Genomic DNA, 21409 nt, shown 5'->3' with positions numbered 1-21409 from the left:
AAACATCAATTTGTCAAAAGGGAAAATATTCCGATTAGAGAAATGTGATATTTAAATGGATATTAACAAGGTATTTTGTTTCCTGCTAGGAGTAAGTTATCACTTTTCTTTCTTTTAATTTTAAAGGTCTGCACATGTTTTTACATTTCAATAAATGAAGCACCTTAATCCTGTTCCTAACCCCTCAACACGGGACTACTCTTCTGCTTCAGTGCTTTACTTCTTTATTTCCACCAGTTAAAAGAATACTGTAATCCTACAAAATTGTAGGCACTTCCCAACTCAAAGCCTAATGTATTAAAATCAATTCAGTCTTCTCATAACAAGGCCATGTCACCTTGCTTTGCATGATCTGTGAAAAGAAGGGAGAAGCCAGAATTCCCAATTATATCCTTCTGAACGGTGGTTTATTGACATTCCCGAACTTTTGACATAACCTATTTCAATTTACATTTGCTGAGAGGTTATGATATATCTGACTTTGTACCAGACCAGAGGTTTCCTAGGAGCATCTTTTTATCCTCAGCACACAGCACAATGTTTAGAACTTAGCAGGTTCTCAAAATGTTTCCAGAATGAGTGTAGAAACTGCACAGGTCCCGCTTCCAAAGAGCTGACAATCTAGTGGGAAAGATGGGTTTTAGCCCAGTGATACCCATTTCAGGTTTCTAACCTACAAAACTGTAAGATACTAAGTTTGTGTTGTGTCGAGCCACTAAGTTTGTGGTAATTTCTTATGGTAGTCATAGGAAGCTAACCTGGGGGTCAGGGGAATGGGTTTCAGCTCTGACAAGCCTTCACTGTGGCGGTACGAAGGGCGTGCATGCAGGGGAGGGAAACGGGTGTTGTTACTTAAATCCTTGCTATTCAAAACGTGGTCCCTTCTGAGCAGCCCCAGTGCAAAGTGGCGTTTTTATTTGGAAATGCAAAATGTCAGGCCCTTGGGCACACCTACTGAACCAGAGCCAGCAGTTTAACGAGATCCCCAGGTGAACTGCATTCATATTAAAGTTTGAGGAGCACTAGGTTGAAGTTCTTTTAAAAACTATTTTAAAACGTGGAGAGGGCGCCTGGGTGGCTCAGTTGGTTAAGCGACTGCCTTCGGCTCAGGTCATGATCCTGGAGTCCCTGGATCGAGTCCCACATCAGGCTCCCTGCTGAGCAGGGAGTCTGCTTCTCCCTCTGACCCTCTTCCCTCTCGTGCTCTCTCTCTCATTCTCTCTCTCTCAAATAAATAAATAAAATCTAAAAAAAAAAAAAAAAGTGGAGAAATCTCTGATTCTTGTTTTTGACACCCAAATTTGCTGGGGAAGAAAATACTCAACTGCACACACAAGATCACTGGATGCTGTCGGTTACCGCCGACCAAAGAAATAAACATTTCTACTGCTCTTAAATCATGACATGGCCCTTCAGTAAAATCCATTTGCCCCACCTGCAAAGGAGTTTCCTTTGAAAATTCCCTTTGGTTGGGGCGCCTGGGTGGCTCAGTTGGTTGGGCGACTGCCTTTAGCTCAGGTCATGATCCCGGGGTCCTAGGATCGAGTCCCGCATTGGGCTCTCTGCTCCTGCTTCTCCCTCTGCCTCTCTCTCTCTCTGTCTCTCATGAATAAAAAAAAAAAAGAAGAAGAAAAGAAAATTCCCTTTGGTTGAGAGATTTTACATGTCAAAAGTTTTACACCTTGAAATAAGTATTAGAATTCCTGGCAGAGTACTTACAAAGCCATGTTGCGGGGGACAAAATAATTTCATTCACAGAATACATTTTCTTTAATTACTTTAATATAAAAGACAGCAATGTTCCATATTTCACATAATACAAAAAAAAGTTTTAGAACCGTCTTATAAGTTTTTAAAGAAAATAAATTTATTGAAGGGTAGCAATGACTACAAAATTAACACGACCAAATCATGACTCAAGCCTTTGCATTAACTATAATATTTGGAGGGTAGGTAGAGAAAACACCAAATAAGAATATGGACGTTTGAAAACTCCATTTTATCCAACCTGTAACTCTTTGCTAAATCTGGTGCATATTAGAAGATGTATTCAACACTGTTGCAAACACATTTGGCCAAAGTAAAAAATTTAAAACAGCTCTCCACTAATTTTATAACATTGCAAACCATTCTGTTTGCAAAATTAAAACAAAGAATGGCCCAATGAGTATTTCTAAGTAAAAGATTCTGCTAAAAAAAGAGAGAACATTAACAGAGAATGAGTGATGGCAACTAGAATAAGAAAATTAGCAATGTCAAGAAAGACATATAATTATTCAATATACATTTATTTGGTTAGATCAATGCAACTCACTCAAGTAGTTGACTGCATTGTGAAGGAAAGGGTAGCATGATCCATAGGCCTGTTTGAAATTCTCACCTAATAATCCTATTTCAATCTACTTGTAAAGTAAAAGCACTGAGTCCATACTACAACAGACATCTTAACAATACTACGGAAGTCAAATCATTACCGGTCCTTTTTTTTTTTTTTTTTTTTTTACAGTGAACAATTTAAGAAAACATCACGAGAGTATTCACTTTAAAAAATAATGACCAGTGGCGGGCGCCTGGGTGGCTCAGTTGGTTAAGCGACTGCCTTCGGCTCAGGTCATGATCCTGGAATCCCGGGATCGAGTCCCGCATCGGGCTCCCTGCTCGGCGGGGAGTCTGCTTCTCTCTCTGACCCTCCCCCCTCTCATGTGCTCTCTCTGTCTCATTCTCTCTCTCTCAAATAAATAAAATCTTTGAAAAAAAAAAAATGACCAGTGGATACAGTATACACAAAACAGACACCTCCATTATAATTTTTTTTAATAAATAAAAGCACATTAACAAAAAAAAGAAAAAGAAGATAGGCAGCACCTGAAGCCTTTGACATTTGTAACTAAATGCTGGCACCCAAATGGTCTAACTGGTTATGTTTGACTAAGAGGCGCAAAAAAGGAGCCAAGTTTTGACTTTAACATTTTAATTCTAGTAGAGACAAGAGCTAGTGTGGGCTTACAGCCCTGTCACCTGATGGTGAGTACCATACCAGTCCTTCAAATGTCCTTATACTTTGGAAAGCAGGCCTGACTCTGGAGCACACGCCTTAATTAAATTCTGAATTTCCTTGAATTTTGGATGGTCTTTATCTGCCACCAGCTGTAGCAGAACAGCCTCACTCGTGGTCACTATGATCCCGGTTCGAGCAAGACGCTTAAAAAAAAAAAAAAAAAAGGACAAATCAAGAAATGAGCATAACAAGGAACACTGTATTACAACAGCAAAAGCTATGGCGGGTCACAATAATCAGTGTCTTCTATTAAAACCATGGTCCAATCGCTTCTTAGCCTTGTGGCTAAGATCATGTGTAAAAACCATGGTCCTTAGCCAGACCATCAAATCCAGTGATGGGGACAGATTTCAAACTAATCACACAACAAACCGATTATGATTATTCTCGATATCAGTAATACAGACTAGAAATAAGCAAAAGAAAACATGAAGCTAATATTATGACTTCTAAGTGCCAGGGACAAAAGGGAAATCAAGACTATCAGTGTAAAACAATGATCTTTGATTTCCTTTTTCTGTCTCCAAACATCTGACATACATCTGATATACAGCGATGTGTGTCCTTCTCATAAGAAATGACTGGTGGTAGGAGAGCCTCAGGCAACGTGTGAGAATGTGCCCCTGGGCTGATAACAGACCCACCAGCACTGCCACCACCATAAACTTCAGAATCACGAAACAAGAGCATAAAATTTAAAGTTTCGCTGACAGGTCAAAGAAGGTCCTTGCCAAATCGCCCCAGTGGAATTGTAATAGAGAAGCAAGGACAGAAGTCTCAAGGAGGGAAGGATGGAGAGAGGAGGGAAAAGAAGACAAAGTCGAGAACAAGCAGGAGAGGGGTAGAGAAGGGAATGAGAGAGAATTCTGGAGTCAGAGATGTCTTCTCTGGCTGTCTCTATTATCAGAAACCATAGGGAAAAACCTGGCCAACTGCTGTCCCAAGAACCATCAGCTCTAAGAACCATGGAAGACAGGTGGTTAAACACAATTCCTAGGCAGGTCAGAGGAAAAGACCCGGAGCAGTCATTCCTCATGAAGGAGTCAGGACAAGAGCCAGGACATCCTCGTAGAGTGAAGGTGAAGCCTTCAGACACTTGCAGATGCGCAGGCCCAACCTTCCCACTGGCAGAGCAAACTCTCCCTTTTTGTCCCCAAGCACGCAGGAGGGAGAAGCCAGAGCCCACTTCTTGGGAAGCCAGCGTGGACCTCAGCCCAGCAGAACGTGCAGAAGAGCATGCAGAGCAGCTGACCAGAATGCTCAAGCAGGATTATGCAGGAAAGAGGGAGAAAAAAACCCAAGCGTGCTGGTACCCTTTATGTTGGGGACAAATACCCGAAAGTGAGTTTTCTAAAGACTTCTGGAAACTAAAGTCCTTCTTTTAGTCCACTTCTGACGATCCTATCAAAACCTTTAGCTGGGGCACCTGGGTGGCTCAGATGGTTAAGCGTCTGCCTTCGGCTCAGGTCACGATCACGGGGTCCTGGGATCGAGTCCCACATCGGGCTCCTGGTTCAGCGAGGAGCCTGCTTGTCCCTATGCCTCTCTCCCTGCTCATGCTTTTTCTCTCTCTCTCTCTCTGTATCTCTGTGTCTCAAATGAATAAATAAAATCTTTAAAAAAAAAAACCTTTAGAAATCTCCAGGACCGTGTGCTTCCCTCCCAGAGAAGAGCAGGGGGCAAATGTAAGACTAGCTGCAGCTCAGCCATGTCAGGTGTCAAACGTGGCTCCCACGCTCACCAGCTGGAGGCCCGGCCCGGCCTCCCTCCCCGCCCGCGGTTCAATCGGGGGACACTCAATGATTCACTCTGATTCTCAATCACACACTTGCAATGTCTGTGAAAGTGCCTGATATGTGCAAAAGTGCCAACAGAGGTCAGTTCTCGCTCATCTTTCTAGGTCCTTCGTGAGGCAGGAAGGACAGAGAACTGTTCCCAGGTCTAAGGAAGAAAGCTGATGACCCCCAAAACACCAGCTTTCCCCAGTGCTCCGCTGACCACAGTCTGGGTGACTCCAGGCCAACACTCCTCGGTGAGGCTGAGAGTTGGGTCACCGGGGCAGAGGGAGGCTGGGATGCTCGAGGCACAGAGACACATCTTAGTCAACTGACACCAAGGGGCAGCATTCCGTAGCTTCAAGACGGAGATATGCCCAAGGTTGACTGGATTCAAAAAAAAAAAAAAAATCAAGCCAAAACCCTGTGTAAGCAGAAGGCGTGGCTCAGCAACATGCAAAGTTTTCCAAACAGCCTCCCGGACCTTCCCACAGTGCCTGCCAACCCCAAACTGAAAGGTGACCGGGCAGAAAGAGAAAAGCAACAGCTTCTGTAGACACGGGCAGGTCTGTGCACACTCACGTGCGCTATTAGGACACCTACAGCCCTGCTCCCAAACTCTGTTTCTCTCCTGGCTGAAAATGAGGTGAAAACTTCAAACAGCGGCTCTTTAATGCACACAGGTATAGGGCTTCGTCGGCTTCCCAAGTCCATCCCCTACACTCACAAAACCAGTCCAGCAAGGCCAAAGGCAAAGTTACTCTGACCCACAAACCTCAAATGCAAGGGCACAAAGCCACGAGGCTTTCAGAGAGGGCAAAGGGGGAAAAAAAACCTAAACCCAGTAAATTTCCAATCAACATGAACACCCCCTGCGCCCCCACAAGTCCAAGGGTATCAAGCTCCAGAGAGGGTTTCATTCTATTTTATTCTACATTTACTCTACAATTACTAGTTGGAAAAAACAATGCCTGACAAATGGTCGGTGCTCAAAATATTCTGTTGAAGAAAGCACATGCCACAAACGCCAGCACTGAAGTTTCAGTAATAGTAACTATAAATCTTACTAGTATAATAATCTCAACAGGCAATACGGGTAGTCTCAGGAATTCCGTGAGTAGCTATGTTCTAAAGTAGTCCCTGTTCCTTCAGAACATAGGAACAGGGAAGGCGAGCTGGCCGGATTGCTCTTTAACTTTCAAAGTCCTACAGTAAGAGAAAAAAAAACCTAACCTTTCTCCCAATAACTCAGGTACAGACTACAACACCTCCATTGAAAATTAAGACCTGCGTTCAAACCCGTGTTATCCCTCCAGGGTCTGGACTCCTAATCACTGAGGTCAGACTACTTCTCAAAGAGTGTCAGACGGTGAAGAGGTTCACCATGTTTTTATTCCCAGTCTTAGGAGAAGACAGAAGTGCCAACCATCATAATTTTCTGTAATAAATGCCATAATAAAGACATGTCTCAAAAACTGATTTGATCGGAGGACAAAAAGTCCTTGCAATTTCTTTACAAGCAAGATTATTGCTATTTTTGGATGTTTTTAGTTTTCCACTTCCGTGGAAACACTTTAAGTTCTGGAGCTCAGCCTTCCTAGAGAAGGGACGGCCAACCAGGGCCTTAAAGAAACTGCTGCTGCCGGGCGCCTGGGTGGCTCAGTTGGTTAAGCGACTGCCTTCGGCTCAGGTCATGATCCTGGAGTCCTGGGATCGAGTCCCGCGTCGGGCTCCCCTGCTCAGCGGAGAGTCTGCTTCTCCCTCTCCCGCTCCCCCCCTTGTGCTCTCATTCTCTATCTCATTCTCTCTCTCAAATAAATAAATAAAATCTTTAAAAAAAAAAAAGAAACTGCTGCTGCCAAGCCCCGACTTGCTTCTGCATCGGCCCCCTGCACTGACTTTGCTCCTTCCTGGCCTCTGACGCTCTCATGTGCTCTACCTCAACGCCCCTGGGAACGCTCTCAGCTCACGCGATGACTTTGCAGTCCAACAGAGAAAGTGGTTCATAGGCCAGCTTGGGCCAGAACACCGGAGGATCTCAACAACGACAAAAATATCTGTATCTCCCATTCTCAGTAAAAATCATCAGTTAAAGAACATGCCAACTCAATCCACATGGACATGACTCTAAAATTATTACAGAACTAGAATTAAATGTGAGAGAGACAACAATCCACAATATGGAGTGACCTGTTTCAAAGGATTACGTGGTAGTTTGCTTTTCAACAGTCTTGGAAGAGAAAACGCTTATGAAAGAGTACTGTTAAGCAACACTGACAAAACATCTCTGATTCCCTGACCGTGGTCCACCCTGACCCTCTGGGGCAGACAGCCAAGAAACACTGTGTGTGAGTGGCATTCACAGGCAGCGACACACCTCCCATGCCCAGAAATTCAAGTCCAAGGAAACCCAACAGAGGCTGAACCAGGCTTAGGCCCACCATGCCCTAGGGCTGGGCTGAGTTCAACCTCGGTGGGCTGTTTCTGATTTGCAAATCTCTCAAATGAGGCAGATTAAGCTTACCAGAATGCCTCTTACAAGTTCATGCATCAAACTATAGCAAAGTCTACTGGGTATTTACCCCAAAGATACAAAAGTAGGGATCCGAAGGGGTTCTTGCACCCCGATGTTTATAGCAGCAATGTCCACAATAGCCAAACTGTGGAAAGAGCCAAGATGTCCATCGACAGATGAATGGATAAAGAAGAGGTGGTATATATATACAATGGAATATTATGCAGCCATCAAAAGGAATGAGATCTTGCCATTTGCAATGACGTGGATGGAACTGGAGGGTATTATGTTGAGTGAAATAAGTCAAACAGAGAAAGACATGTATCATATGACCTCACTGATATGAAGAATTCTTAATCGCAGGAAACAAACTGAGTGTTGTTGGAGTGGGGGGTGGGATGGGAGGGATGGGGTGACTGGGTGATGGACACTGGGGAGGGTATGTGCTCTGGTAAGCGCTGTGAACTGTGCAAGACTGTTGAATCTCAGATCTGTACCTCTGAAACAAATAATGCAATATATGTTAAGAAAAAAAAAAAGAAGAAGAAGAAGAAGGTAGCGGGAGGGGAAGAATGAAGTGGGGGAAATCGGAGGGGTAGAGGAACCATGAGAGATGATGGACTCTGAAAAACAAACAGGGTTCTAGAGGGGAGGGGGGTGGGAGGATGGGTTAGCCTGGTGGTGGGTATTGAGGAGGGCACATTCTGCATGGAGCACTGGGTGTTATGCACAAACAATGAATCATGGAACACTTCATCTAAAACTAATGATGTAATGTATGGGGATTAACATAAGAATAAAAAAAAAAAAAAACTATAGCAAAGTTATGAGGAAAGATGTACAAGAGCTTTTGGTGTCACCAGAAATCTAGATCTGAGGAGAGAGAGGATATGAAACAAGATTTAGTGGCAAGACCTCAAAGGGCGGTCAGCGCACCATCAAGACTCTGGAAGTCGATGAGTCTGATGTTGTTAGAAGAAACTAAAATTGAAGATGTCACTCTTTCATTGCTATGAAGTATTCATGATTCTTCGAATTAATTGGGAAACGTTGATAAATTATTTATTTTCAAGCAGGACAATTACCTCAAGAGCAAACATCCGATCCATCATGCTTCTCGATGAGGTGGCATCAGCAACAATATGAACCTCAATACCTCGGCCAACGAGCTCCAGAGCTGTTTGCTGGATGCACACATGAGTCTAGGAGGAAAATTAAAAATCCTACGTAATAATGCAGTCACACATTTCACAAACGTGCGACAACACGATAAAGCAGGAAAAAGCACTACAGTTCTCATGACCTTGTCCTATATCTGGTTTTGCCTCTAACTTGCCAGGTGATCTTGAAAATAAACAGCACCTCAGGCTTTGGTTTCCTCACTGTAAAGTCAGAAATTGCACTACCTCACGCTTCCTCACACTAGGATCCTCGAACATATTCTTGGAGCTCCATGAGAATTTTTTTAAAAAGATTTTCATCTGTCATCTGGATGACCTTCCTAGGGCTGGCTACTACCACTCCATTCTGATGCCACTCACGGTTGGTTTATTTCTGAACTCACTCTGAGTGCCTAACACAAAGAATGAGCCAGCAGTTCTGCAGACGGAGAAATGAGTAGAAAAACTAAGTTGGTACGAGGTATCCAGTAGTAAAGGTGGGCCAAGTTAAAAATAACAAGTGACAAAGGCAAAAAGTATCCAGTATACAGCACAGGCAGATGTATTATAGAGATTCCATCTTTGTAGGTACTAACTTGTAACAATTCATTAGCAGAGAATACAGAGCAAAACCACGCCCGACAAGAGCTCCATTATATAAGCAATGAAAGCACATTTCAATAATACCAGGATGCCAACCTTATGTGCACGTGACGAGTGAGCTTTGGAGAATTATCAACTGACATGCCATTAAAATTGGCACTGGAGGAGTGTTCAAAGATGATTTTGATTAGGCGTGAGGTCTAATAATGATGAATGAGCAAAAAAAGTGCCCAAGTCAGCGACAATATTTGGCATGACCTATTTACATAAACAGGCTTCCTCTATATTATCATTATTGAAGTCAAGATACAAAAATATTTAATGCACACCTAAACCTAAGGCTGCATCTTTCTACTCTTAAAACCTACTGTATAAAACCTACCATCATAGGTATATTAAATTAATACTATTTGGATTTCATTGTATTTATGATTTTTTCCATAATTCTTAAATGTAATTCAATAGCTGTTTAAATGCTATGAATAAATACATATATCTTGTTTATATATATGCAAAAAAAGAGATCAACAAAAATCATTTTAATCAGCATGAGGAATCCATGAGTATTTTTTAAAAAGATATGTCAGTGATTTAAGCATAAAGGACAATGAACTACATGACCTCTAAGGTTTTTCTACAGCAAAAATATGACCAAGGTGAAATCCTACAACACATAAATAAAAATAACGCCTCTGATGAAAATGTGCCCCAAAAGTAGTAGTTAAAAGCAAAGGCCCAAGAATTGATCAGCCTAGATTCAAATCCAACTCCATCCCTTAACCAGCTACATGCCTCAAGCAAATTGTACAGCATGTGTGTTTTAGTTTCCTCATCTGTAACAGGGGGAGACCAAAAGTACTTCATTGGCTCAGAAAGTCACTGGGAGTGTTAAATGAATGAAGAGATACAGATCACTGCCATGCAAAGAGTCAACACTCAATAAAGGGTGGATGTTTTTCATCATTACTATCACCTACCACCTAGTCTATATATAAAATTGCACTGTCAAAATAACCAAGTTCTTCTACAAATGATATTGTATCCCAAACATAACAATAGGCACTTACTTCTACTCCAAATAATACAACACTCCGGACTCCAGGAATCTCGGCTAACGCTGCTTCTACTTCTGGTACTACCATTGAAAACTTGGTCTTTGGAAGGACGAGTTTTACACCTGTTAGATCAATTTCTTGAACGGTGCTTCCAAGACCTTTAGGGTACTGTTCTGTTACAATAACTGGAATTCCTAACATTCGGGCCCCTTGTAACTGGAAAAAACAAAAACCAAGGATAATTAGCAATATACATATCTGTAAATATATACATGTATACCATGCTTCAGGAAATTGGAAAAAATAAACAAGCAAACATACCAATCTTTGTCCCACACTAATAATATCCCCGAAATATTTGATGGCTGGTCTGAATCGTTCCTGCATATCACAGCAGAAAAACACAGTGCTTGAAGGTGTAAGATTTCCCAGGGTGGTGAGCTGAGGAGAAAAGAAAAAAGAATGATTTAGCACTCGTTATACAACGACATTTATTTTCAGTGGAGGTCAATAAAGGAGAAAAGTGTTCCTACTGTTTGACCCAGTAAGCCAATTTCTACAACTATTATCCAAAAGAAGAGATCTGAATTACAGGAAAAAAAAAAAGTTATCCACAAAGATGTTGACTGAATTGCTTTTAATAGTGAAAATGAGAAATAAACCAAGGACCAACAATACAGAAATGATTTCACAAATTTTAACACAGTCCCATGATAAAACATTGTTTTAGAGAACTAAAATAACATATGAAAATAAGTGTTCAAAATATCTGAACCACCTATGAAGAAATACTCATGATATAATGTTAATTTTAAAAAGAGAGCACAGTTCAACAGTATCTCAATCATGTAAAAATATAAATAGAAGGCAGAAGCAAATATATGAAAGTATTAACAAGTAGTTACACAGTTATGGGTGCTGGTAATATTTTTTCTTTATACGTTTCATACCTTCTCCAAATGCTACTTAAAAACCCTCCCAAATGTTATTTAAAAATATGCATTGCTTTTAATTAGAAAAAAATGTTACAATAGTAAACAACTAAGTTTGATGATGGCACTGCTTACAAGTACGAAAAGTAATCCTGAAAATAATCTGTAGCAGAGACTATGGAACATAAAACTGAAAAAACAGAAACAAATCCAGAATCGCTCTGTCATCAAGACAGAAATATTAAGATGCTGTTCTCAGGAATAACTTCTCTCAGAGTTCAAAAAAGAAATGCAATGAAATGATGCCAGGCACATCACCACTGTTCAATGGACAGACATAAACTGGACACCTGCATTCTTCAACATATTCATCACCATCAAGAAATTAATGAATTAAGGTTAAAAACAGGCATTAGATTACCCAGCTTTAATTAATTGCCAGAGTCGCTCTACAGGAACAACTTGGGCCCAGTATGAATCTACAAAAGAAGTGAAAACCACTGGTGAATGTTAAGAACTTCATGTCACTCATGGATTCTTAAAGGTCCATGATGCTTTTCTTCTTACCTTCTCAAAGTTCAGAAAGCACTGTAGAGGAAGCAGTCCAGTCCTGAATGAACCCACGCCCCTCCTCTTACTAGCGAGCCCTTAGATCTCCCCTCTAACTTTCCCATTTCGCCCTAAAACCACCCATGGATAATAGCTGTTAATAATTTTCTAGAGAAACCTGTGTCCCAATTACATGGTGATGGCTTCCCCACCAGCCTGGCCCTAGACCCTCCCTACAGACCCTACCACTGAGGGCTACTCTCAGGAAACAGTCACTACAGGAATTAAGTGAATCATTAAAAGGAATCTTTTATCCTTCCAGTGAGTTTGTACTTTCTTATCTAGGTGCTCTGGTACCCATCTCCCTTCAGACCAAGTTCATGGCAGAATGGGAGTGCCATCTGTAATTCTAACACTATGCATAGGGTTTCCCACCTTGCCAATAAAGTATGATTAAAATAAATATTCAAGCATCTTAAATTATATATTCTATCTTTAACTGTTTGCCCCCTTAAATTTTTAATGCAAGTGTCATTTTCCAAAACAGTGAGCATGTATATATAAGTACCTAGGACACAATTTTTAAAACCAATCACTATTTATAAATAGGTATTTTAAATTCTCAGGAAAAATTAAATTTTGGATCAAAGGGCTCAAAGTCTAAGTGGGTCCCTAGACACCTACAATGTGTTTAGGGCACATGATGGAATGTGGTTTACCTGCAACTGGTCAGTTTCAAATTAGAGCAATGCAACTCAGCCATTCTCGTCATTCCACAGCAGTGAGAGCAGTAAGCAGGCCAAGTAAACCAAAGTAAGTGTGCCGGATGGCCAACCATTATCATACTTAGGGCTCATAGCTGCTTTATCTCCAGCTTGCAGATCTCATCTCAGATAATGGACGAACTCAGTATGCATTCCTAACAAGTTTAGTCGTCCTGACCCTAAATTCACAGAAGGTTATAAACAGCAGATCAGAACGGAAGCTGCTGGAGATAGGCAAACTGGTATCGGCAAGAAATGATAGATGACAGAGACAAGATTCAAAATACACTAAAAGATCAAAACTCAACTAGTTCCACATCTAGACTTCTAGTGGAGAAGTATGTATATAACTTATAAATTGGGACATTTTAGCACACTCAATAAGAAAATGTTAAATTATATAATACTTCAGGACCACGATATTGAAGTGGCCAAAATATTTACTACTGGGATACTTAAAGGAATAAAGCCTTACCTACCCAGAAACCCTAAATATTCATAGTTGTGGTCTCCTGGGGTTTCTGTTCCTACCTCCTTTCAGCTGTGAGGTCTCCTGTTCTGGGCAGGGGGCCACATCAGATATATGTCATAGTAGACACAGACTGAGGATGTCAGAAAATGCTGCCATAAAATCCTCAGCACCTTGCAAAACGCTTTTAGTACAGGAACTCATCTATTAACCTTCAGCAAACAGAAACGACAGAGATAATGTGACAAGGCATGTTTTTGTGCAGAGAAAACTGGTTATAATTTAGTGAATCAAAAATGCCCAGATATCCTCCTCTGTGTAAGGCAGAGTCCAACTCCTGACATCCCCTTGGATGTGGCATGAAGTAATCTGCTTCCTCAAAGTAGAATATAGAAGGGGTCAGGTGACTATTGACAGTGGAAAAACCTGGCAGACACTGCCTCAGCCAGGTGATCAAAACCGAGATAATCAGTGATGCCACATTGATAGCGTACCGTCTTGAAAAAAATGTGATGAGAATGACCTTCACGATCTGCCTCTCAAAATCCCACAACCCCATTTGAAGCATGAGAAAAACATCAGATAAACCAAAACCGAGGTACATTCTACCAAAATATCTGACCAATACTCGTCAAAACCATCATGTCATCAAAAACAATACAAATCTGAAAAACTGTCATTGCCCAGGGGAGCCTAGGAAGACATGACAACTAGACATAATTAGCATCCAAGAATGGATTGTAGAAGAGAAAAATGGCACTCGGGAAAAACTGGTGTAATGTGAATACAGTGTAGAGCTCAGAGAATCATACGTACCAATGCTGGTTCCTTGGCTGTGACCAGCATTGTGCCCAGTAATGTAAGATGTTAGTCAGGGGGGGAAACTAGGTACAAGTATCCAGGATCTCTCTGAGCGATCTCTGCAACTTTGCTGTAAGTCTAACACTACGCTAAAACTAAAAGCTTATTTTTTTTTTTTTTAAAGAAAACAACAAAAAAAGTATCCCTACGCTATGGTAGTTGGGGAAAGAAAATGCTACTTTATGAATAACCTGCATAATTGATAAGCCAAAAAGAAGGCTTTGAGGCTACAATAAAAAGGAGAAAAAACAAAACAAAAAAACAACCCTGAAAAACTCTCACCATGTCCCGCCAACTTGCCCCCAAGTCCACATGAATTCAAGTAAGTTATTAAATTACACCCTGAGTCTAAAATCCGGAGACTTTTTTTTTTTTTTTTAAAGATTTTATTTATTTATTTGACAGAGAGATACAGCGAGCAAGAGAGAACAGTGGGAAAGGGAGAAGCGGGCTTCCCACCGAGCAGAGAGCCTGATGCAGGGCTCGATCCTAGGGCCCCGGGATCATGACCTGAGCCAAAGGCAGACGCTTAATGACTGAACCACCTAGGTGCCCCAAATCCGGAGACTTCCTAATTTCAGTCATGAATTTCTCTTAAACCCAAACCTTGTAGATAACTAAAAATGCTGCTCAGACACACGCTCTAACTGCAAGATAACAAATTAAAAGTACACTTGACCAAATGCCGTCACAAGTAAAAAACAGCAATTACAGATCATTGCATATTCAAGAAACATGAAAAAAATCACATATAAAAATATGTGTGTGTATACACACTTTCATATACCTATGTATCTACAAACATCTCTATACATACACACACATAGATAATACATATTTCAATAAACCTATTTAAATACAAAAAACTGATCAGAGCCAACAGCCTCCTCAAGCAAGAGTTTCAGAGATCAATTTCAAGTATAAATTTTTGTCCACTTTCTTAAGAAATGTCATACCTGGAATCTGACCTTAAATTTCACAGTCAAAAGACTTTTCACCCCCAAGTCCCATTATTATGGTTATCATGACAGTATTCCCCTTTCTTCACTACCACCTATGTTCTGACCATTTTCTAACAGTGGCTGTCCATCTGCAAGGAACGTGTCCCTCCTCTGCTAAGTGTCCCTGGTTACTCAGGACGGGCACATACAGGGAGGCTGACCTTGCTCAGTGATGCTCTTTCCGTGCCCCAGTTCTGTTCTTCCATAAAAGCAATTCACAGTGAGTGTTACATGTTGAATTCTGTTCCCCAAAATCCGTATGTTGAATTCCTAACCCCTCGGACCTCAGAAAGTGACCTTATTTGGAAACAGAATCATTGAAAAATAATTAGTCAAGATGAGGTCACACTAGGGCAGGGTAGAGTGCCGACACCAACATGACTAGCATCCTTATAAAAAGAGGCAATTTGGACAGAGAAGGCCTTGGGAACATGAAGGCAGCGATGAAGGTGATGGGTTTATACGCCAAGCAATGCCAAAGATTGCCAGCAAACCACCAAGAGCCAGGAAAGAAGCATGGAAGAGGTTCTCCCTCATGGTCCTCAGAAGGAGTCAACACTGACTGCTAGCCTCCAGAACTGTGCAGAAATAGACTGCTGTTGTAGAAGCCACTCGGTGTGTGGTACTTTGTCATAACAGCCTCCTAGCGCGAACTACTACAGTGAGTAAACTGTGTATCTTTAGGGATGATTAAAGTTTCAAATCGTAAGTGGGATGTGTTCAAAACCGTGGTAGTCTATGAGAGTCACAAGATAGGCATGATGTGCTCAGGAGAGAGTCCAGAAGGGCGGTCGGATATCATTATTTCACTCACAAGTATTTGCAACGAAATGTGATTACCACAGCTACAGCAAGGCTTTGCTCCAACATGGACTCCCTTAAAACAGAGTTTTATGACGTGATTCCCCTGGGGTTACAAGGCTCCCTACACAGCAGAGCTGTGGGCGTTAGACTCTGAGACCAAATCTCAATTTCCCTAAATTCAATTACATGAAATCAGACAAATCATTTACATTTTCAAACAGCAGTGTCTCAATCTGTAACAAAGCAACAAAACAGTATCCACCTCAGAGGGCTACTTCAAGGTTTCAATGGGCTTCATGTAATCAATCAATAAATTCATAGTTCCCACGCTCAAACACAGCTTATTTACAGGTAGCCTCCACAAGGGGAAAAAAGCATACAGTGCAGTAATCTAAAATGTTAAATTTTTTGGAAGTTACACACACATATATACACACACACACAAAATCCCATCAAACCAATGGGGGAGAGACCAACCACATCCCTCATGATCCAGATGTTTCCTCTCAGTGCCCTGACACTGTTCACCTCCCAGAGATCTGTCCCGCCTGCTTCTACTGTTTCTGAGCATTACTATCTATCTGCTCCTCCTACGTGCTCCCACAGTAAAGGTTTCATAATCAGAAATCACCACCTTCAAACCAGCGAGCCCAAGGGGGGACAGATTCCTTTTCTTCTTCTTCCCAAACCCTGTCTTCTCTCCCTTCCCACCATGAACTCTGGTGTCTCTTCTGGCTAGTAAATGTCATGCCCTCTGTTAAAAATAATAACAGTAGTAATAAACCTCTAAGAAAGTGAAGGTGATGGAGCCAAATCCCTTCCCAATTAACCATCTCAGGGAAGGTCAAAATAACGTTCCCAGGGAAGTCCTTATCTCCCGCCCCACACGAAGCTGCCAGAGCCTTCCCTCCTCCATACGGAGGCAAAATGGCCCATTGGCATCCTCCTCCTCATGTCCACCTCTTCCTCTCTTCTGTTCGGGCTCTGCCTTCCATGGTGACAAGCTGGAAAATACACTGGTGGTGGTAGGATATCAAATGTACAGGAGTTTCCAGGGTTGAATGCTTCCGTTAGTAAAAACTTGGGAAATGCCTTTGGAAAAATTAAAACTTGTAAGTTATAAAAATGACCCAAATGCCCACCGTTTAATCCTCTCATTTACCTTTCTTCCTCCGCGTCTCAAAACGCCTCAGACTTCAAACATTCTGACAAAGCCGAAGACACATAAAACATGAGCTGTCTTCAGCTACCTGAGCTGTCAGCAGATGCTCAGTCACTGTGACAGATGACTTCAGAGAAGGCGACACTCCAAAGTCCCATACTGACACCGAGGGTCTCAACGATCGGTCCCCACAGAACCGCTAACCCACCACAGGTGCACAAGTATGGCACAGGAAACCACCGCGTTTTACAAGGTCAAGGTCATAGCAGTAACAGAACAAACATGAAAAGAAAGTCATTCCCCTATGAAAATTAAGAATATACTCTAGAATATACAGTATGTGAGCCAGGGCCCTAGAGGCTCTAAGCTCTATGGTCAAGGAAATAACAAGTTATATTATTTAAGCAGTGGATTACATGGGGCCAAACTTATGCTCTCTGTCCCTGCCTCTGGGAGAAAGGGCCTATCGTGCCCCAGGAACACGGCCTCACTGATGGGCCATCTTGAGCCTTCCTAAGTGACAGGCATTGATTCCAAAGGACAGTGAACACCAGCCAAACAAATAATATTACAAGCTCAAGTCTGTGGCCTGTCCTCTATTCTGCTTGATATTTTCATTAAGCACGAAGAGAGAAGATGAATGCTATAGTCAGCTACGAGGGAGGACTTGATGCCCCACCATTACCAGAGAACCTTGGGCAAATTTCCTCTATTTTCCATTCTTTTGCAAAATGAGAGTTAGCTTATCAGGTAAGGAACAAGAATGGGGTCTTATCCATGTTTGGATTCATCGTGCCAGGCATTTAAAGCTGCCACTCAAATGTTCTTGTGATGAACTCTATGGTCTCATTTAGCTATAAAATGTCCATGTCTCTAGGATCATACAGCTAGGTTCCAAAAACGTGTAATAAAACGTTCATGAAAAGAACTATCTTCCCTTTCACTTCTGAGTATATACACACATAAGGATACATGTGTCTATATATATATAGACACATATATACATACAAATAGGTATCAGCATAGCTTTACGGATATATATGGAGTGTGTGTAGCCTTCCACATTTATTTTATGGCTGGAGGAGGCAGCGGACCGAAGAAGTCATAGTATTATGATTACTAAAAGGAGATAATATAAAGAAAAATATTGTTAAAAACTTTAAAATATTTAAAGTATTATATAACAGACTCTTAAGAACTCTTGGGCTATTTAGTGGGCTATAAATAACATTTTTAAAAAGATGGAACAGAGTTGTGCTATTATTATAATTATTTTAAACATCAGCACCAAAAAAAATGTTATCTCCTATACCAAGCAAAAGCCACAAGTCACCTGAATTATAAAATGGCTTTTGAGAATGTACAGGACATTTCAGGTATACACATATACATCATTAATTTCCAGAATGTTTCATTAAAAAGAGTTGGCAGACCTAGGCCTTGAATGTTTCAAAATAAATAAATCTGAACTTTGGGGGGTTAAAACAGACTTAGAAATGTGGGGTGCGGGGGGTAGCTAGTTTGACAACATCTTACTAGGTAGAGCCCACCCTCCCTCCCAACCACTACAGGAAATGCATCACAAAGAAGTCTGCATCTTCAGTTCAGCTCCAGACCTCCTCAGTTAGAATTTGGATTCTGGCCTTTATTAATGGATTTGTCAAAGGTGCATCCAACTTCTTGGGTATTTTGGCAACAATAACCTAAATACACTGACAAGGAAGGCTGCAGAGAGGTGTCAGCCATGAAAACTCTTGAAGACATAAAAATGGGGGGCTAGTAAACACCTACCCACCACAATTCTCACAATTCTCTGTCTGGAAAACAGGGCAAATCTGGGGTATCAGAGATCATCCCTCTAGGATCCCCACAGGGGTAAACAGTGGAATCTCATAACCTTTGTCCTCTGAACACAGGAAATTTATCCAGGTAAAAGTATCTGTTTTGGAAGCTTCTGGCATGGGTGCTGGGGTGATAAGAAACAAAACCAATTCTGCAGCTAGCTGACTACAGCTAGGGGGAAAAAAAAAAAACAACAACTAGAGAATAATCTTAAGAATACGACACGCAAAAACAAAAAAAGATAAATATGACACTTGAATATTAAAATGCCTTCTAAGCCTGATTCCCAAATTTCAGTTTGGTCTTCCCAAGAAATGGCTTATCAGCTTCTCAACGAAAGAAAAATTGATGGTGTAGTACCTAAAATATACCTTATGTCCTCGCTTTTCAAACATAAAAATCCTCCAGTGAAGCCTCTGAGCGTAAAAAGGACAAGAGACAGGCTCGCACAGTTATTAGTGCATGACTTCAAAAAAATATATATATATCTAAAAGCTATAAAAATAATCCTCAGGTGCAACAACTTTCGCAACCAGCACCATCGGAAAATGCTGGTGGAGCGAAAGTTGGGTCATTAACAAGGTATTACAGCCCTGGAGTCAAATGACTTTTTCAGCGGAGGCGACGCGTGTATCATCAACAGATTCAGTAACCAGGTACCAGGACGAGAAAACGCACTGAAGGTTAGGGGAGGCGTAAGCTCCAGGAACGGTAAGCTGCGGAGAGGAGCCGGGAAAGGTCGGACTCCTGAAGTCTGTGTTTCCGCAAGTGGTAAACACAACTCCGGGTAACAAACCCTTAGGCCAGCACTCCGCGTCAACTCTTCACCCCACTCGGCAGCACTCCCACAGAGAATCACAGTTAGCACCGCAGGCCCTGGGCTTACGCAGGCGGCTGGACTTGCTCCTGGCACACAAAGCGGGTGCGGGCGGTCGAGGACCACACACGTGGGGGCGTTCGCGCTGCCGGACGCGCCGGGAGGCCCACGCCCCCGCTTCGGGCGAGGACAGCTGGTGACCGTCACCCTCGGATGGCCCATTCTCTGGGCCGTCCCCAAGGACTGCAGTCGCGGCGCAGCCCTTCCAAGCCAGCGAGGCGCGCAGGGCCCGGCGCCAGGGCGGCGCGGGGCACCTGAGGAGCGCGGCGGGGGCGGAGACAGGGACGCGCGGGTACCGGGCACGGTGGCGGGGCGCGCGGCCCTCCCGCGGGACCCACCTGGACCTGAAGCGGCACGAGGCGGACCTTGCAGCGCTCGCTCACCGCGAAGCCCTTGGGCAGGTCCACGTACTGGCCCCACTCCTCGGCGAAGAGCTGCACCACGAATTTGCGGTGCATGTCGATCTGGTCGCCGTACAGGCTGAGGAACTTCTGGATGAGCAGCTCGTAGCCCGCGCCGTGCGGCACGGACGAGGGCCGCGCGAAGACCGAGAAGCAGAAGAGCACGGGGACCGTGCCCGACGGCGCCCCCGCGCCGCCGCTACTGGCGAGCGCCGGGACAGCCAGCTCCGCCGCCGCCATGTTCCCCCGAGCGTCTGCCAGCTCCGAGGCCAGCGAGGCGCAGACAGGGCCGGCCGCCGCGGCCCCGCCTCCCCGCCCGCCCGCTCGGGGAGGCGAAGGGGCGGGCCCTGGCGGCTGCCGCTCGCGCGCCCTTCCCCGCCCCGCAGAGGGCGGACTGCGGCGGGGGGCTGGGCTGGGGGCCGGGGTGCGCGCGGGCCAGCGCCTGCGCCCGCCGCCGGGACCGCCCCCTCCAACCTGGACCTGCCTAGTGCGCGGGAGAGGTGTGTGCCCCCGCCCCTTCGCCCGCGCCCCGCCCCCCTCCGAAAGAGCGCTGTTCGCGGGGACTTTACGTAGTGCCTGGGGACCCAGGCCTGCCTGGCTGAATCTGCCGGGACGGGTTACCTGTTGGCCTTGTGCGGAGACAGGCGGGCAGTCCTCTTCGGGGGTGGCAGCAGGGATGTCAAAACCGATAGGTCGGACTGATAGAGACCCTAAGGAGAGCAGCAGAATCTCATGTTTCCTTGGGAGGGCCATCCGAGGCCCCGAAGTTCCTATTTTTTCAGTCCCGTGGAATACAGTTATCTCCAGGAGTGAATTTGAGATCTTGGCCTCCCTTGATCTCAACCCAATTTCACGGAGAACTTGGATTGGGAATTGCAAAATATAAAGAGGTCTATGAGTAAAAATCGAGACTTTATATTCAAACTGAGTTTTTCTGTTTTTAAGTGAGTAAAAGGTCAAATAAAGTAATCCCCTGCCTTATGAACACCATAAAGCACTAGCTACAATTAACTGGAATTAGAGAAGCATACACTATGAACAAAGTTTCCTTTACATCAGGTCGTGGGTCAAGATAGGCTCACGAGTCTAAACACATTTTAGGTATTGAGCGTTTCCTCTTCTTGGAATGTAATAACTGTTCAGTCAGGGTTTCTCCGCTGGCATTGTTGACATTTGGAAAGCAGACTACTTTTTCATGGGGCCGGGGGGGCATCTTGTGTATTTGTAGGATGTTTAGCAGCATCTCTGGCTTCTACCCGGTAGATACCGATAGTCCAGGCTCCTCCCTAGTCTTCACAATCAAAAGTGTTTCCAGACATTGCCAAACATCCCCCCAGGGGGCAAATTTGCTCCCAGTTGAGAACTACTGCTTTCAAGTAATGCTAAGACCTCCATTTGGCCTTTATTGCTCACTTGTACCCAAATTACTAAAAATAGTCTGTTTTCTGGTTTCTTTTCAAACTCTGAGAGATTCCATTAAAAACTCTTATTGTCTGAACCCATCAGACCCCAAATGATATTTTTGCAGCTATCACTCCATTGCAAGGTCTTCCCTATGCAGATATAAATATCTGTGCTAAT

General features: G+C 43.3%; 1 protein-coding gene across 2 annotated transcripts; it reads right to left on the bottom strand.

Moving 5' to 3' along the window:
• Positions 1-2824: 2824 nt before the first annotated feature.
• On the bottom strand, positions 2825-20104 carry ISOC1 (isochorismatase domain containing 1). 2 transcript variants are annotated; one of them, XM_035014046.1, is made up of 5 exons: positions 19811-20104; positions 10488-10607; positions 10179-10382; positions 8434-8550; positions 2825-3201 (listed from the first exon to the last, which is right to left on the bottom strand). In XM_035014046.1, the coding sequence occupies exons 1-5, from the start codon at positions 20066-20068 to the stop codon at positions 3055-3057; spliced, it is 846 nt and encodes a 281-aa protein (XP_034869937.1). In that variant the 5' UTR covers positions 20069-20104; the 3' UTR covers positions 2825-3054. The 2 variants fall into 2 exon arrangements, with proteins under 2 accessions (XP_034869937.1, XP_034869936.1); XM_035014045.1 differs by having other exon boundaries at positions 19766-20103.
• Positions 20105-21409: the final 1305 nt, after the last annotated feature.

This window comes from Mirounga leonina, unplaced genomic scaffold (assembly GCF_011800145.1).
Source record: "Mirounga leonina isolate KUSES-001 unplaced genomic scaffold, KU_Mleo_1.0 Mir_168, whole genome shotgun sequence".
Taxonomy (NCBI): Eukaryota; Metazoa; Chordata; class Mammalia; order Carnivora; family Phocidae; genus Mirounga; species Mirounga leonina.
The sequence above is the reverse complement of the archived record's forward strand: the minus strand, read 5'-3'. Positions and strand labels throughout refer to the sequence as shown.

Coding starts and splice junctions, on each gene's coding strand:
- ISOC1 (XM_035014045.1), bottom strand. CDS start 20,068: ATGGCGGCGGCGGAGCTGGCTGTCCCGGCGCTCGCCAGTAGCGGCGGC. Junction 8,551..10,178: donor TTGTATTATTTGGAGTAGAA/GTAAGTGCCTAT, acceptor TTTTCCTCCTAG/ACTCATGTGTGCATCCAGCA. Junction 3,202..8,433: donor ATCGGATGTTTGCTCTTGAG/GTAATTGTCCTG, acceptor TTTTTTTTTAAG/CGTCTTGCTCGAACCGGGAT.